General features: G+C 42.7%; 3 protein-coding genes across 8 annotated transcripts; 2 read left to right on the top strand and 1 right to left on the bottom strand.

The window, feature by feature from the left end:
• Positions 1-648: 648 nt before the first annotated feature.
• rfc4 (replication factor C (activator 1) 4) lies at positions 649-7757 on the top strand. Of its 2 annotated transcripts, none has more exons than XM_014215727.2 (11): positions 649-813; positions 1040-1156; positions 1370-1448; positions 1550-1629; positions 1756-1875; positions 2064-2207; positions 2376-2496; positions 6911-7036; positions 7155-7235; positions 7357-7470; positions 7557-7757. In XM_014215727.2, the coding sequence occupies exons 2-11, from the start codon at positions 1044-1046 to the stop codon at positions 7644-7646; spliced, it is 1068 nt and encodes a 355-aa protein (XP_014071202.1). In that variant the 5' UTR covers positions 649-813; positions 1040-1043; the 3' UTR covers positions 7647-7757.
• Positions 7015-9690, bottom strand: LOC106613919 (protein ANTAGONIST OF LIKE HETEROCHROMATIN PROTEIN 1). Its single transcript, XM_014216706.2, has 2 exons — positions 9409-9690; positions 7015-9223 (listed from the first exon to the last, which is right to left on the bottom strand). Exons 1-2 carry the CDS (start codon positions 9580-9582, stop codon positions 8261-8263), a joined length of 1137 nt encoding a protein of 378 aa, XP_014072181.2. The 5' UTR covers positions 9583-9690; the 3' UTR covers positions 7015-8260.
• Positions 9062-14014, top strand: LOC106613917 (fizzy-related protein homolog). Of its 5 annotated transcripts, none has more exons than XM_014216704.1 (14): positions 9062-9150; positions 10430-10526; positions 10748-10876; positions 10999-11062; positions 11164-11291; positions 11372-11451; positions 11549-11732; positions 11841-11906; positions 12026-12128; positions 12227-12411; positions 12549-12782; positions 12878-12982; positions 13068-13160; positions 13301-14014. In XM_014216704.1, the coding sequence occupies exons 2-14, from the start codon at positions 10458-10460 to the stop codon at positions 13340-13342; spliced, it is 1482 nt and encodes a 493-aa protein (XP_014072179.1). In that variant the 5' UTR covers positions 9062-9150; positions 10430-10457; the 3' UTR covers positions 13343-14014. The 5 variants fall into 5 exon arrangements, with proteins under 5 accessions (XP_014072179.1, XP_014072177.1, XP_014072178.1 ...); XM_014216702.1 differs by having other exon boundaries at positions 11161-11291; XM_014216703.1 differs by lacking the exon at positions 9062-9150 and adding an exon at positions 9875-9987 and having other exon boundaries at positions 11161-11291.
• Positions 14015-15358: the final 1344 nt, after the last annotated feature.

The following is a 15358-nucleotide window of genomic DNA, read 5'->3' as shown; positions in this document are numbered from 1 at the left end:
TGCTGTGGTAATCAAACAGACTTGCTATTTTAGGTAACCAAACCATCAGTCCGAGCTTTATATTATGATAATCGAATTCAACAATACCAATCATGTTTTCAATTCGACTTTTGCTTTCAAACCATGTAAGTATGAACTAAAGCCAAATTCTACCGTGCCGATATACCGTGTGTCATACGAAAATAATGCACGCTCTAGAATGCCCTTCAAGCCAATAAGAAACGAGTATTAAACAATGCCATGGCATAATTTTACTTATTTTCTCACTATGTTATTTTAAATACATCATTCGATAGTAGTACAACAGGAGCTACCGCCCTAGATGAGGAGACGGATGAAGAGAAGAAGACGTCTTGAATATTAAAACATTACCGTCGCTCAACTCTCTGATTGGAGGAAAAAGATTACCGTAGGCGGAAGAAGGCGTCGCATCTTCTCCATCAGGGCGGGTTGTCACTAGTTACAACAGCCACAAAGTCAACATTGTCTGTGTTGTAAAAATTAATGAAAATAAAACAAAAATGCTTTTTGATCTTAATGTAATGTTAGGCATGAGGTTAGCCGTTCAGTTAAGGTTAGGGTTACGTCTAGGGTTTGATTTTAAGAAGATACATTTTATAAATAGGCGTGGTTTTAGACATAATTCTAATTTTGTGGCTATAGTAACTAGTGACAACCGTCAGGGCGGGAAATTAACCACACATGTCAACAGATTACACATCCCGAATGTCAACGCATTTTATCTAGCTACATATACCTAATTATTTTAAACGGTGTAAGTTAAGTGTAAAGTCTGGTTTCAATCAACTTTGGGTAAGTTAATTCTTATTACCAAAGCTATATAGCTAGCTACTGAGCACTGTTGCTACTTGCTAACTGTTCTGCGAGCTAGCTGGTGCTTGTTATTGTTTAGCTAACGTTAGCTAGATTGTCAAAGAAAGAGGTGAACGTGTCCCTCTTTTTGACACTCAAGACAGTCAAGTAAGACTCAGTGACTAATGGGCAGTGATCTGTTTTCTAAATCCTATTTTCAAGGAAGAGCCATGCAGGCGTTTTTGAAAGGAACATCAACTCAAGGCACCAGACCTCTGAAAGAGAAAGGTACAGGGACCAGTGGAGAGAAGAAGCAGAAATCTGTCCCCTGGGTAGAGAAATAGTAAGTTCAATTTCTCCGCGGCTGTAGTATAAGCCCTTGAGAATCTTCATTCATAGAATGTAATTACAGACACCCAAAGAATAGAAATGCTATTCGGTAGCTGCAGACAAATATCTTGGTGATAATTAAAGTGGCTTAATATGTTTAGTCAGATAGAAAACCCTGCATTAATTTGATCAACTACACTGAAAACCCTTGTTTGGCTGTTTACAGTAGACCAAAATGTATGGAAGAGGTGGCGTTTCAAGAGGAGGTGGTTGCTGTGCTGAAGAAGACTATAGAGGGCGCTGATGTAAGTAGCCTCTTCAATTCCATGAGTAGTGACTTCATATGCTTAGGGTAAATACTGTCTGCCTGGGATTCTGTTTGAATATTACATGATTTCTGTTGCAGCTCCCCAATCTACTGTTCTATGGACCACCTGGAACAGGAAAGACCTCCACCATCCTGGCTGCAGCCAGGGAACTTTATGGGTGAGAGTGACTCACCAGCTTTCCAGATTACTGCATTCCAACTCCCAACTGATGCAGATCTGCGTTTGTGGGTTTCAGTGATTGTCTACACCACAGTAAGTTTTCAGTTTCCGTTCCTTTCCACAGGCCAGAGCTGTACCGACAGAGAGTGCTGGAGCTGAACGCCTCCGATGAGAGAGGGATTCAGGTGGTGAGAGAGAAAGTCAAGAGATTTGCCCAGCTGACTGTAGCAGGCCACCGCACTGAGCAAGTACCAGTTTAATTAACCTTCATTACATTCACATACCCCCCCAAACACACACGTAGCTAGCGCAATCTACACAACAAATCAGATCATATAATGCATGTACCTTCCTTACCCCCTATAACAGTCAGCATATTGTTCATGTTAAATTAGGATATTAAAGCCTCTTTCCATTCCTTACCTCTGACAGTGGGAAACCATGTCCACCCTTTAAGATCATCATCCTGGATGAGGCTGACTCAATGACCAATGCTGCTCAGGCTGCTCTCAGACGCACCATGGAGAAGGAGTCCCGGACCACCCGCTTCTGTCTCATCTGCAACTACATCAGCAGGTCAATTGGGCTTCGTATTCCAAGAGGCACTCTAGAATATGAAATCTATAAGTTGTATTTTTTTTTTTTTACATAACATTACAAACTCTTTGAGACACTTTACAATATGATGTAATAAATGTTAAATCTGTAGCTAAGCCAACTTAAATTGACTGATTTTATTTCCAGGATTATTGAGCCCTTGACATCCAGATGCTCCAAATTCCGCTTCAAACCTCTAGCAAATCAGGTCCAAGAAGAGCGCCTGCTGGATATCTGTGACAAGGAGAATCTCAAGTACTCAAAGGAGGTAATGATTACAACTGCACACACTGCATCATCATTGTTTTACAATTATATTGAGTACTATCCCTAGAGTTTGGAAGGCAGCCCATGTGCTTCCTCTACATAAAGGTGGCGACCTGAGTGATCTAAATAATTATCGTCCCCTTACCAAACTCTCTTGCCTAGAAAAAATCCTGGAATCATTGATTAATACTCAGCTGGATCCCTTTTAACTGCTACATCTTTTCTGAATGTAAAACAGTCCAGGTTCAGACCAGGTCATAGTATCATCTCTACTACTTCTATGGTTTTAAATTATGTCATAAATTGTTTAGATACGAAGAAACACTGTGCTGCCTTCCTCATTGACCTGTCCAAGGCACTCGACACTGTGGATCACACCTTACTTATTCAGAAACTCTATGATTGGCTTAGATCGGACTGCTTGCAGCTGGTTTGAGAATTATTTAAAAGACAGAACAGTGTATACTTACTGATGGGGTTAAGTCAGGATTTCTAGACATAACAAAAGGTGTCACACAGGGTTCGATTCTTGGTCTAGTTCTTTTCACTATTTGTATTAACAGCATTGGTCTATCTGTACAAAACTGTAACTTTCATCTGTCATCTGCGTACACTGTTGTATACGCTACTGCCCCTATGGCAGCTCAGGCTCTGACTCTTCAATCTGCTTTTACTACCTTGCAGAAGGCCTTGGTTGACCAGAAGTTGATACTAAATGCTGGTAAAACCAAGTACATGTTATTTTCCAAATCATGTAATAATGTAACTGATGATTTATGCTTAAGTATGTTAGATGGTGCCCCAATTGATCGTGTCCACGCCTATAAATATCTGGATTGAGGTAAAGCTATCTTTTAAAAAGCATTTTGACGAGTTAGTCGAGAAATTAAGAATTAAGTTGGGCTTCTTCCATAGGAATAGGACCTTATATTAAATAGTAGAAAACAAATATTCAGTCCACATTTATTTCTGTTATAGATTATGGCGATATTATATACATGAATGCAGCTACCAGTGTTTTGAAGCCCTTGGACACAATTTATCATAGCACACAGAAACAAGTTGCCGCTTGCTATAGACCACCCTCTGCCCCCAGCTGTGTCCTGGACACCATATGTGAATTGATTGCCCCCCCATCTATCTTCAGAGCTTGTGCTGCTAGGTGACCTAAACTGGGACATGCTTAACACCCCGGCCATCCTACAATCTAAGCTTGATGCCCTCAATCTCACACAAATTATCAATGAACCTACCAGGTACAACCCCAAATCCGTAAACATGGGCACCCTCATAGATATCATCCTAACCAACTTGCCCTCCAAATACACCTCTGCTGTTTTCAACCAAGATCTCAGCGATCATTGCCTGCATCCGTAATGGGTCTGCGGTCAAATGACCACCCCTCATCACTGTCAAACGCTCCCTAAAACACTTCAGCGAGCAGGCCTTTCTAATCGACCTGGCCGGGGTATCCTGGAATGATATTGACCTCATCCCGTCATTAGAGGATGCCTGGTTATTCTTTAAAAGTGCTTTCCTCACCATCTTAAATAAGCATGCTCCATTAAAAAAAATGTAGAACCAGGAACAGATATAGCCCTTGGTTCACTCCAGACCTGACTGCCCTTGACCAGCGCAAAAACATCCTGTGGCGTACTGCATTAGCATCGAATAGCCCCCGTGATATGCAGCTTTTCAGGGAGGTTAGGAACCAATATAAACAGGCGGTTAGGAAAGCAAAGGCTAGCTTTTTCAAACAGAAATTTGCATCGTGTAGCACAAACTCAAAAAAAGTTCTGGGACACTGTAAAGTCCATTGAGAATAAGAGCACCTCCTCCCAGCTGCCCACTGCAATGAGGCTAGGAAACACTGTCACCACCGATAAATCCACTATAATTGAGAATTTCAATAAGCATTTTTCTACGGCTGGCCATGCTTGGCACCTGCTACCCCTACCCCGGTCAACTGCCCGGCACCCCCCACAGCAACTCGCCCAAGCCTCCCCCATTTCTCCTTCACCCAAATCCAGATAGCTGATGTTCTGAAAGAGCTGCAAAATCTGGACCCCTACAAATCAGCCGGGCTAGACAATCTGGACCCTCTCTTTCTAAAATGATCTGCCGAAGTTGTTGCAACCCCTATTACTAGCCTGTTCAACCTCTCTTTAGTATCGGCTGAGATCCCCAAAGATTGGAAAGCTGCCGTGATCATCCCCCTCTTCAAAGAGGGAGACACTCTAGACCTAAACTGCTACAGACCTATATCCATCCTGCCCTGCCTTTCTAAAGTCTTCGAAAGCCAAGTTAACAAACAGATCACCGACCATTTCGAATCCCACCGTACTTTCTCCGCTATGCAATCTGGTTTCAGAGCTGGTCATGGGTGCACCTCAGCCACGCTCAAGGTCCTAAACGATATCATAACCGCCATCGATAAGAGACATTACTGTGCAGCCGTATTCATCGACCTGGCCAAGGCTTTCGACTCTGTCAATCACCACATTCTTATCGGCAGACTAAACAGCCTTGGTTTCTCAAATGACTGCCTCGCCTGGTTCACCAACTACTTCTCTGATAGAGTTCAGTGTGTCAAATCGGAGGGCCAGTTGTCTGGACCTCTGGCAGTCTCTATGGGGTTGCCACAGGGTTCAATTCTCGGGCCGACTCTTCTCTGTATACATCAATGATGTTGCTCTTGCTGCTGGTGATTCTTTGAGCCACCTCTACACAGACGACACCATTCTGTATACTTCTGGCCCTTCTTTGGACACTGTGTTAACTAACCTCCAGATGAGCTTCAATGCCATACAACTCTCCTTCCATTGCCTCCAACTGCTCTTAAATGCATGCTCTTCAACCGATCGCTGCCCACAACTGCCTGCCCGCCCAGCATCACTACTCTGGACCGTTCTGACTTAGAATATGTGGACAACTACAAATACCTAGGTATTTGGTTAGACTGTAAACTCCTTCCAGACTCACATTAAGCATCTCCAATCCAAAGTGAAATCTAGAATTCTTATTTCGCAACAAAGCATCCTTCACTCATGCTGCCAAACATACCCTCGTAAAACTGACCATCCTACCGATCCTCGACTTCGGCGATGTCATTTACAAAATAGCCTCCAACACTACTCAACAAATTGGATGCAGTCTATCACAGTGCCATCCGTTTTGTCACCAAAGCCCCATATACTACCCACCATTGCGACCTGTATGCTCTCGTTGGCTGGCCCTCGCTTCATACTCGTCGCCAAACCCACTGGCTCCAGGTCATCTACAAGTCTCTGCTAGGTAAAGCTACGCCTTATCTCAGCTCACTGGTCACCATAGCAGCACCCACCCGTAGCACGCGCTCCAGCAAGTATATCTCACTAGTCACCCCCAAAGCCAATTCCTACTTTGGCCGCCTTTCCTTCCAGTTCTCTGCTGCCAATGATTGGAACGAACTGCAAAAATCACTGAAGCTGGAGACTCATATCTCCCTCACTAGCTTTAAGCACCAGCTGTCAGAGCAGCTCACAGATCACTGCACCTGTACATAGCCCATCTGTAAATAGCCCATCCAACTACCTCACCCCCATACTGTATTTATTTATCTTGCTCCTTTGCACCCCAGTATCTCTACTTGCACATTCATCTTCTGCACATCAATCACTCCAGTGTTTAATTGGTATATTGTATTTACTTCACCACCATGGCCATGACCTCATTTGCACACACTGTATGTAGACTTATTTCTACTGTATTATTGACTGTATGTTTGTTTATTCCATGTGTAACTCTGTGTTGTTGTATGTGTCGAACTGCTTTGCTTTATTCTTGGCCAGGTCGCAGTTGTAAATGAGAACTTGTTCTCAACTAGCCTACCTGGTTAAATAAAGGTGAAATAAAATAAACACTTCATTTTATAACATCAAACCGTTTTTACTGTTAGATGTTTTTATCATAAAGTTGGTTGGACCTTGCTAAAAACACATAGGTCATTTCATTATTCTGTTTTTGTTTATAAAGCCTAACTCAAACTACAATTTACTTAACATCATTGTGTAAATATAGAAACTCTGATTACAACACAGGGTTGGTTAATGCTGGAGACTCCACAGAGCTGGGTAAATCTGTCTTTTCCTATCAGGCCCCTATCATGTGGGATAATCTCCAAGTAACTTTTCATTTGGATGTGTTGTCTCTGGGTCAGTTTAGGAGAAAGGAATTTGTATATTGATAAATGTGGTTTTTTTTGTATATATAATATTTACTATTTATTTATTTTGTCTTTTAAATTGTGTATAATTTTATTTTCTGTATTGTTGTTCCCAGGGCACATTTGCAAATGAGACCTAGGTGAAATATGTGTTTTTCCCCTGGTTAAATAAAAGTTAATAAAAATCGTCTTCCATTCTGTTTTCCTGCAGGGTATTGCAGCGTTGGTGAAGGTTTCAGAAGGGGATCTTAGAAAAGCCATAACCTTTCTTCAAAGTGCTGCACGGCTGAACACAGATAATGAGATCACGGAGAGTGCGGTCATAGAGATAGCAGGGGTGAGTGCTTTTATTGTATATCACTCATCAACAATAGTTGCCTGTTTTATGCACTGCAGCCTAGTCAAAAGAGAGGTATCCAACTTTGCTGACACCTATGCTCACATTCCTCTCTAAGGTTGTTCCTCCCAAGATGATTGACAATTTGCTCAAAATCTGTTACAAGGGAACATTTGAAAAACTAGAGATTGCTGTTCGGGTATGCACATTCACTTTTTATTGCTGCTTCATTACATAGGGATCGAAAATCTAACTGCATGACACTTTTAATGTAGCAGCTTTTTGTCAGACTAATCACCCGGCCATTCTTCCACTTACAGAACATGGTAGATGAGGGCTATGCTGCCACACAGATCATCAACCAGCTACACGAAGCCATCATAGAGGAAGAGCTGAATGACAAGCAGAAGTCTGCCATCACGGAAAAGATGGCAGTAGGTGTTTCAAAATGGCATAACTTACATCAATGTGGCACTTAGTTTACAGTAGTAGTGACTTATTGATTTGTCTAATTTTTCAGGTGGTTGACAAGTGTTTAGTGGATGGTGCAGATGAGTACCTGCAGATGCTGAGTCTGTGTTCTGTGATCATGCAGCAAGCCACTGAGTAACTGACTCCACAACCTCATGGATCATTCCTCTCCATATGCATCTAGACCAACAGCCTTTTCTATACATTTTTGTAGGTTGACTATATTAAAATGTTAATTGTTTCCTGTAAATACTGTCTTTGTCAATCAGTGCTGTTCAACTCATACTTCAGGGGTCAGTTTTATAGAAACATTTTCACATTTATCATCTGGGCTTTGAGTCAGTTGGGAAACAAACAAGTAACCATATATATATATAAATTAAGATGGATGCTTCATGGCAGACATGCACATACTGTCCATAATATACATCATACACACACATCACTTTTCAATGCATTTGAAAAGTAGGATTACAGATGTAACAGATCAACATTGTCAGTCTAGTGTAGTTAATATGTTGACTGCTTCAGCACACTCAGAGAGTGTGACAGGGCGAGAGTCTGCCAGGTCAGGTGGCGCTGTATGTGTACTGCCCTGCTTCTGTGATTCTGGTAGCTGATGGAGGTAATCGCATAGCAAAGACCTCACCGCCTCACCATTGGAGTCATCCAGACATGCAGGAGCTAGGTCACAAGGCTGGGAAAGGCTTTGGCTCGTCTCTTCAAGCCACTTCTCTATAAAGGGATCATTATTCATCTCACACATTTATGTAGAATGCAGCATGCCTGAGTCATCACAGGGATCAGGGCAGCATTGCTGTTGTTGCGCTTTAAGCACTGCCAGCGGGCTTTCAGGCGACGAAAGGTAACCTCAATAGGGGTCCGTGCTTGGCTTAGCTGAGTATTAAATGTACGTTGCTGAGGTGTTAGTTGAGGTGACTCTGGATAACATTTGAGCAGCCAGGTCTGCAAAGGGAAGGCTGCATCACCCAACAGCACATAGCCAAGAGGTTGGCCCATGAGTTTGTGAGGTGTCTTAGGTGACAGTCCCCCTTCTCTCGCCAACATCCATAGTTCAGAGCCCTGCAGTATGGTTGCATCATCAGTGCTGCCTGAAAAGCCTACACGGATGTCCCAGAAGTGACCACGTCCATTCACAACTCCCTGCACCACCGTGGAGGGCCATCCTTTGCTGTTCCAGCCATCACTGGTTTGGCTTTGAGATTTCACAGAAATGTGAAGAGAATCAATGACACCCACACAATGAGGGAAACCCCACTGTGTGTTGAACGCAGCAGCAATTTCCTCTAGCTCCTGTTCACTTGGCTGATGAATGAAGAGTGGCTTCAGCACGGTCACAATGATATTGCATACGTCTCGTACACATTTGATTACTGTGGTGCTGCTCGTGCCAAGTAGGTCACCGATAGAGAGATAGTCCAAGTTGGTGGCCAACCGTAATATAACCATTGCCACGCGTTTCTCCAGAGAGACATGACAGGTAGGGTCTTTTACTTCCGGTCTGAGCTGGTCACAGAGTAGGTCAAATGTGTCCTTGGTCAGATGGAATGTGTTGAGCCAGTCTTGAGGATGGAACTCCTTAGTCACAACCCTCTCCCACCAGTCTGATTTAGGCTCTGCAGGTGAGTAATGTCTCATGAGTGAGGGTCTTGATGGGGAGGATGGTCTTGAAGGTGAGCTTGGTGGTGGCTGAAACTAGAAAAAGATATAGCAATTATGGATATTTGAATTGCCACTTTTTACTCATTGAAAAACTGTTCAAGTTGGGATGTTTGAATCACCTAGGCTATTTGATTTTGGCTTTGAAATACTGCATGTGTTCTCTTGATACAGACACTTGACCTTATGTCAGGTTGATTCCACATCAAATTGTTACTTACTGTATGTGCAAGCCTCTTCATTTTGTTGAGGATATACATTCTATGTCTGATATGCCGTTGGATTTCCATCCGTTTATCCATGATGGCTTTCCTAATCTTCTCTCTACGTCTCATGGACAGATACAGAAGCCTCGACCTCCGTTCCACAACAGCTTTTTTCATAGAACTCTCCATGGCTTAAGTGTCGAATCTAGCTAACGTTACAGCATCAAAATGGAGACATGCATGCAGCTAACTGATATGTTTTCAAGCTCAATTTGAGCTAGATAACGTAACTCATTATAATTCCATGGGTGTTATCAGCACATCCATGTATTAAGATACATAGATGGCTCTGGTTATGAGTATTATTTGGCTAAACTCTTTGCTTGCTAACCTGTGTTTACTGTTAGCAAAGGAAGTAGCTACGTTGATTAGCTAACCTAACGACATAGCTTATGTGCGTTTTCAGAATTCACCAAACGGACGTTAGCTAGCTGCAGCAGCATTCTTCTCCTCTGGCAACAACGTGTGACTGTTCAGTGTTTTGATTTGAACAGCTTAGCTACGTAAACATTTCCCACAATGCATTGCAATTTGGTCAGTAATATTTTATGCTAGCCGGCTAACGTTAACTAGCTAGCACACAGAACTTGTACTTATTTCATTCTACATTATTGCTCCTCAGTTGCTCGTGAATAAGAGAAAAATTATACTGGTGTGTCCTGACACCTGCACTCGATTTAAAAATATTTACTTCCGTGTCCAAGGCGTTGTGTGTGGTATTTGGTAGCTTATCAGAGTTAACTTAGCTTGCTAACGTTACCAAGCAGACGGGAAGGCTCCCTGTCTATTCTTCCGGACCTTAGTGAAGTTAGCTAGCTATCTATGGTTTAGTGAAACGTCATCGACGTAGACTGAACCCTCGTTTATTTGGTGGTGTTGTTTCTGTTAACTTGGTTAAAAAAATATCTGGCATGCAATGTGCAGAGGATCAGTGCCAGTAGTAGACTGCTCTTTTAACTGTGGCTTTCCAATCAAGATCCAGCCAGCGAGGCACTACCACTACTATGGACCAAGAGTATCAGCGTCGCCTGCTTCGGCAGATCAACATTCAGAACGAAAACACCAGCCCCATTGTGAGTATTCATTATCATGCCACTCTCGCTTTTATTATATTACTGGGAACATTTCTGAAGTGTTATTAAAAGGAAGGTGTGTCTCACCTAACCAACGTGGTGCAGTGATGACCATACTATTAGAACAATGTTATTTTAAAAGGGCGCTGGCACTTGTTGGTTCTCCATTTACCTGTCATGATTCATCATTAGTCATTATTTTACATGTTGTCATTATACAGAAGGTGACCGAGGTGATGCGAAACCTGACGCCCAACAACTCCCCAATGTCCTCTCCCAGCAAACATGGTGACAGGTTCATCCCATCCCGTGCAGGAGCCAACTGGAACATCAACTTCCACAGGATCAATGTATATGTCACTTAAACCTCTTTAATACCCTATCAATTATAATACATTAACTCACTATAGCTTCTTTTATTGACACATTTAGTCAGCTCATAGAGAAATGTTTATGTGATCTGTGTTTTTAGGAGAATGAGAAATCACCAAGTCAGAATCGAAAAACAAAGGATGCGACATCTGATAGCAGCAAAGGTAAGTTACATAACAAACTATGCCACATCAGATGAAATTACTAACATTTAAGAACGGCATACATTATAGTAGTTAATGTAACTGTGGTTCTGAATTAGCAGATGGGCTGGCCTACTCTGCTTTGCTGAAAAATGAGCTGCTCGGAGCAGGCATTGACAAAGTTCAGGACCCCCAGACAGAGGACAGACGGTTGCAGCCATCCACGCCGGAAAAGAGGAGTCTCTTCAGTGTAAGAATCTCATTTGTTTCCAAGCTACATGAAGTTATTCTGGAGCAAGGTCTGACCCAAATCTTTTCCTTTATGTGCAGTACTCTCTCAGTGCTAGGAGCACAACAGATGAGGACAATGGCATCTCTCCCTACTCATTGTCACCTGTCAGTAGCAAAAGGTAAATTCATAAGTTGGTGTCTCTGTAAAGTTGCAGGGTGGTTACTGTTAACTTCAAATCAATGTTTTTTCATTTGGTTTGTTTTCTTTCTGTGCAGTCAGAAGTTGCTACGGTCACCCAGGAAGCAGACTCGTAAAATCTCAAAGATCCCATTCAAGGTCTTGGATGCTCCAGAACTACAGGATGACTTCTACCTCAACCTTGTGGACTGGTCTGCTTTAAATGTGCTGAGTGTTGGCTTAGGCACATGCGTCTATCTCTGGAGTGCCTGCACCAGCCAGGTACTGCTTGTGTGACTAATACATGTGCATATGATTTAATTAGCCTCTCATTACACATGGTGTTCATTTCTATACAAACCCTCAGAGAGCATTGATTTGTCTTTCCAGGTAACTCGTCTGTGTGACTTATCAGTGGAGGGAAATTCTGTTACGTCCGTGGGCTGGTCAGAGAGAGTGAGTTCAACTCCATATAATCTGCCATTTGTAAATCCCACCATAACACTTTTTACTTGCTCTAGGTGTTTTTTGTGTGTGTGGTTTGCTGACTCCAATGCTGTGCGTTTCTGATTCAGGGCAATCATGTGGCGGTGGGGACTCACAAAGGCTACGTACAGATCTGGGATGCAGCCGCTGGCAAAAAGCTCTTTACACTAGAGGGTCACACTGCTAGAGTTGGTGAGCACTCAGTGGAAATTCCCTGTTATAGATGTAGCATACTAGTTGTTCATTTCATCGGTCTCTCCCTCACCATTCCCATGTCTGATCTTCCACAGGTGCACTGGCATGGAACGCAGACCAGTTGTCATCAGGTAGTCGAGACCGTATGATCCTGCAGAGGGACATTCGCACACCACCTCTCCAGTCTGACCGTCAGTTGCAGGGTCACCGGCAGGAAGTGTGTGGTCTGAAGTGGAGTACAGACCACCAGCTGCTTGCATCTGGGGGCAATGACAATAAGGTATAATAGCATATATCATGACTCTGTGTCCACAACCCTCAGATATGGCTTTTAACATAGATTAGCCAAGTTTACATAACATGACAACCTCACCAACCATGCATGTCTGTTCTGGTTATGGCCTGCATTTCTCTCAGCTGCTTGTGTGGAACCACTCTAGTACGGCACCAGTGCAGCAGTACACGGATCACCTAGCTGCAGTCAAAGCCATCGCCTGGTCCCCCCACCAGCACGGGCTGCTGGCATCTGGGGGAGGAACGGCTGACCGCTGCATTCGCTTCTGGAACACGCTCACCGCACAGCCACTGCAGTGCATGGACACAGGCTCGCAGGTCTGCAACCTGGCATGGTCGAAACATGCCAATGAACTGGTACGTACCACTCAGTGTTGTGATGGTGATCCTATAACGTTATTTAAACCTTGATGGCACTTTGATGGTCTGGTGACACTCTCCCTTTTCTATAGGTCAGCACACATGGTTACTCTCAGAATCAGATCCTGGTGTGGAAATATCCTGCACTCAGTCAAGTAGCCAAGCTTACCGGACACTCGTACAGGGTGCTCTACCTGGTAAGTAACATTGTCTTGTTTTGATGTTCCTAACCTCCTAGCTTTTCCTAATGTTCTGATATTGTCTATCCCCTGCACTATGAAGGCAATGTCTCCTGATGGTGAGGCCATCGTCACAGGGGCTGGTGATGAAACGCTACGCTTCTGGAATCTCTTTAGTAAAACACGGTCAACAAAGGTGCAAAAGTGGAGTTTTTTTCACATTTCTGTACAGTACACACTACACTCAAATCTGCTCTTAAAATTACAGTACGTGTCTATGTTTTACTTTCTTGTTGTCCTGTGATTTTAAATGAACTTTTTCCTCTTTTTATTCAGGAATCGGTGTCAGTTTTAAACCTCTTTACCAGGATAAGATAACGGCAACGCAGGAATGGACTTGGAGTGCCTTGAATTCATCACAACATTCATCAACACAATGCAAAAGAATGACCCAACATGGACATGACATCTTGTCATGGAGGAGGAAAGAACTGTTTTACTTTGCCCAGAAACAAGTGAAACTGGATCATTTTCAGATAGAAAATAATTTGTCCTCAATGTTTTTATTAGATTTTTTTCTATTCATGTACACTTCAATATACAGTTATGCTTTTTCTATGTTGATTTTTGTATTCCATGTCTATGTTGAAAGTATGTGTTAAAGGAGCCTTAAAGTACAATGTAGAGAAATGGATCTACAATTTTAGTTGTTGATTTTTTTTTTTTGCCATTTGAAATTCTATATTTGAATGTTATGTTATATAGACTGGGGCAAATTGTATAATATAATGGGACAATCATGGCAATCCATTTTAAGAAAAACAATTAACTTTTGGAATTAAAAAAATAGCCACTAAATGTGCCAAAGCACTACATTGAATATAGTAGGGTGGAGTAAACAAAACTGAGTAAAATGTGATGTTAAATTGCTGGAACTCAAGAACAAGATATAACAAGAGTATTTCAAAAGAAATGTCTGGTGTTTTCTTAGACTTTACTGAGGTATAGTTCATATAAGGAAATTAGCTAAATAAATAAGTTAGACCCTAATGTATGGATTTCACATGACTGGGAATAAAGAATTGCATCTCTTGGTCACAGACGCCTTAAAAAAAAGTGCCGTGGATCAGAAAACCAGTCAGTATCTGGTGCGACCACCATTTGCCTCATGCAGTGCGACACATCTCCTTCGCATAGAGTTGATCAGGCTGTTGATTGTGGTCTTTGGAATGTTGTCCCACTCCTCTTCAATGGCTGTGCGAAGATTCTGGATATTGGCGGGAACTGGAACACGCTGTCGTACAGGGCTATCCAGAGCAGCCCAAACATGCTAAATGGGTGACATTTCTGGTGAGTGTGCAGGCCATGGAAGAACTGGAACATTTTCAGCTTCTAGGAATCGTGTACAGATCCTTGCGACATGGGGCCTTGCATTATCATGATGAAACATGAGGTGATGGTGGCGAATGAATGGTACAGCAATGGGCCTCAGGATCATGTCACGGTATCTCTACATTCAAATTTACATTAATAAAATGCGCTTGTGTTTGTTCTATGTTTTATAGACTGGGGCAAACATGCACAGCTTATGCCTGCCCATACCATAACCACACTTCTACCATGGGGTAGTCTGTAAACAACGTTTACATCAGCAAACCTCTCATCCACACGACGGCATACACACCAGCTGCCCGGTACAGTTGAAACCAGGCTTTATCTGTAAAGAGCACACTTCGAAGGTGAGCATTTGCCCACTGAGGTCGGTTACGATGCCGATCTGCAGTCAGGTCAAGACCCTGGTGAGGATGACGAGCATGCAGATGAGCTTCCTTGAGACGGTTTCTGACAGTTTGTGCTGAAATTCTTTGGTTATGCAAACCCACCGTTTCATCAGATGTCCGGGTGGCTCGTCTCAGACCATCCCGCAGGTGAAGAAGTCGGATGTGGAAATTCTGGGCTGGCATGGTTACACGTGGTCTGCGGTTGGGAGGCCGGTTGGATGTACTGCCAAATTCTTTAAAACAATGCTTATGGTAGGTAGAGAAATTAATATTGAATTCTCTGCCAATAGCTTGGGTGGACATTTCTGCATTCAGCATGCCAATTGCACACTCCTTCAAAACTTGAGACACCTGTGGCATTGTATTGTGTGACAAAACTGCACATTTTAGAGTGGCCTTTTATTGTCCCCAGCACAAGGTGCACCTGTGTAATGATCATGCTGTTTAATCAGCTTCTTGATATGCCACACCTGTCAGGTGAATGGATTATCTTGGCAAAGTAGAAACACTCACCAACAGGGATGTAAACACATTTTTGCACAAAAAAATTAGATAAATAAGCTTTACATGCATTCTGGGATCTTTTATTACAGCTCATGAAACATGGGTCCAA

This window comes from Salmo salar, chromosome ssa10, assembly GCF_905237065.1.
Source record: "Salmo salar chromosome ssa10, Ssal_v3.1, whole genome shotgun sequence".
Lineage (NCBI taxonomy): Eukaryota > Metazoa > Chordata > Actinopteri > Salmoniformes > Salmonidae > Salmo > Salmo salar.
This window is presented reverse-complemented; position numbering and strand designations above follow the sequence as displayed.

Excerpts from the sequence above, each read along its gene's own strand:
- rfc4 (XM_014215727.2), top strand. The coding sequence starts at position 1,044 with ATGCAGGCGTTTTTGAAAGGAACATCAACTCAAGGCACCAGACCTCTG. Across the intron at positions 1,449-1,549 it reads AGACTATAGAGGGCGCTGAT|CTCCCCAATCTACTGTTCTA; the intron begins GTAAGTAGCCTC and ends TTTCTGTTGCAG. Across the intron at positions 7,471-7,556 it reads CCATCACGGAAAAGATGGCA|GTGGTTGACAAGTGTTTAGT; the intron begins GTAGGTGTTTCA and ends CTAATTTTTCAG.
- LOC106613919 (XM_014216706.2), bottom strand. The coding sequence starts at position 9,582 with ATGGAGAGTTCTATGAAAAAAGCTGTTGTGGAACGGAGGTCGAGGCTT. Across the intron at positions 9,224-9,408 it reads TGAAGAGGCTTGCACATACA|TTTCAGCCACCACCAAGCTC; the intron begins GTAAGTAACAAT and ends ATCTTTTTCTAG.
- LOC106613917 (XM_014216702.1), top strand. The coding sequence starts at position 10,458 with ATGGACCAAGAGTATCAGCGTCGCCTGCTTCGGCAGATCAACATTCAG. Across the intron at positions 11,452-11,548 it reads TCACCTGTCAGTAGCAAAAG|TCAGAAGTTGCTACGGTCAC; the intron begins GTAAATTCATAA and ends CTTTCTGTGCAG. Across the intron at positions 11,733-11,840 it reads GGAGTGCCTGCACCAGCCAG|GTAACTCGTCTGTGTGACTT; the intron begins GTACTGCTTGTG and ends TTGTCTTTCCAG.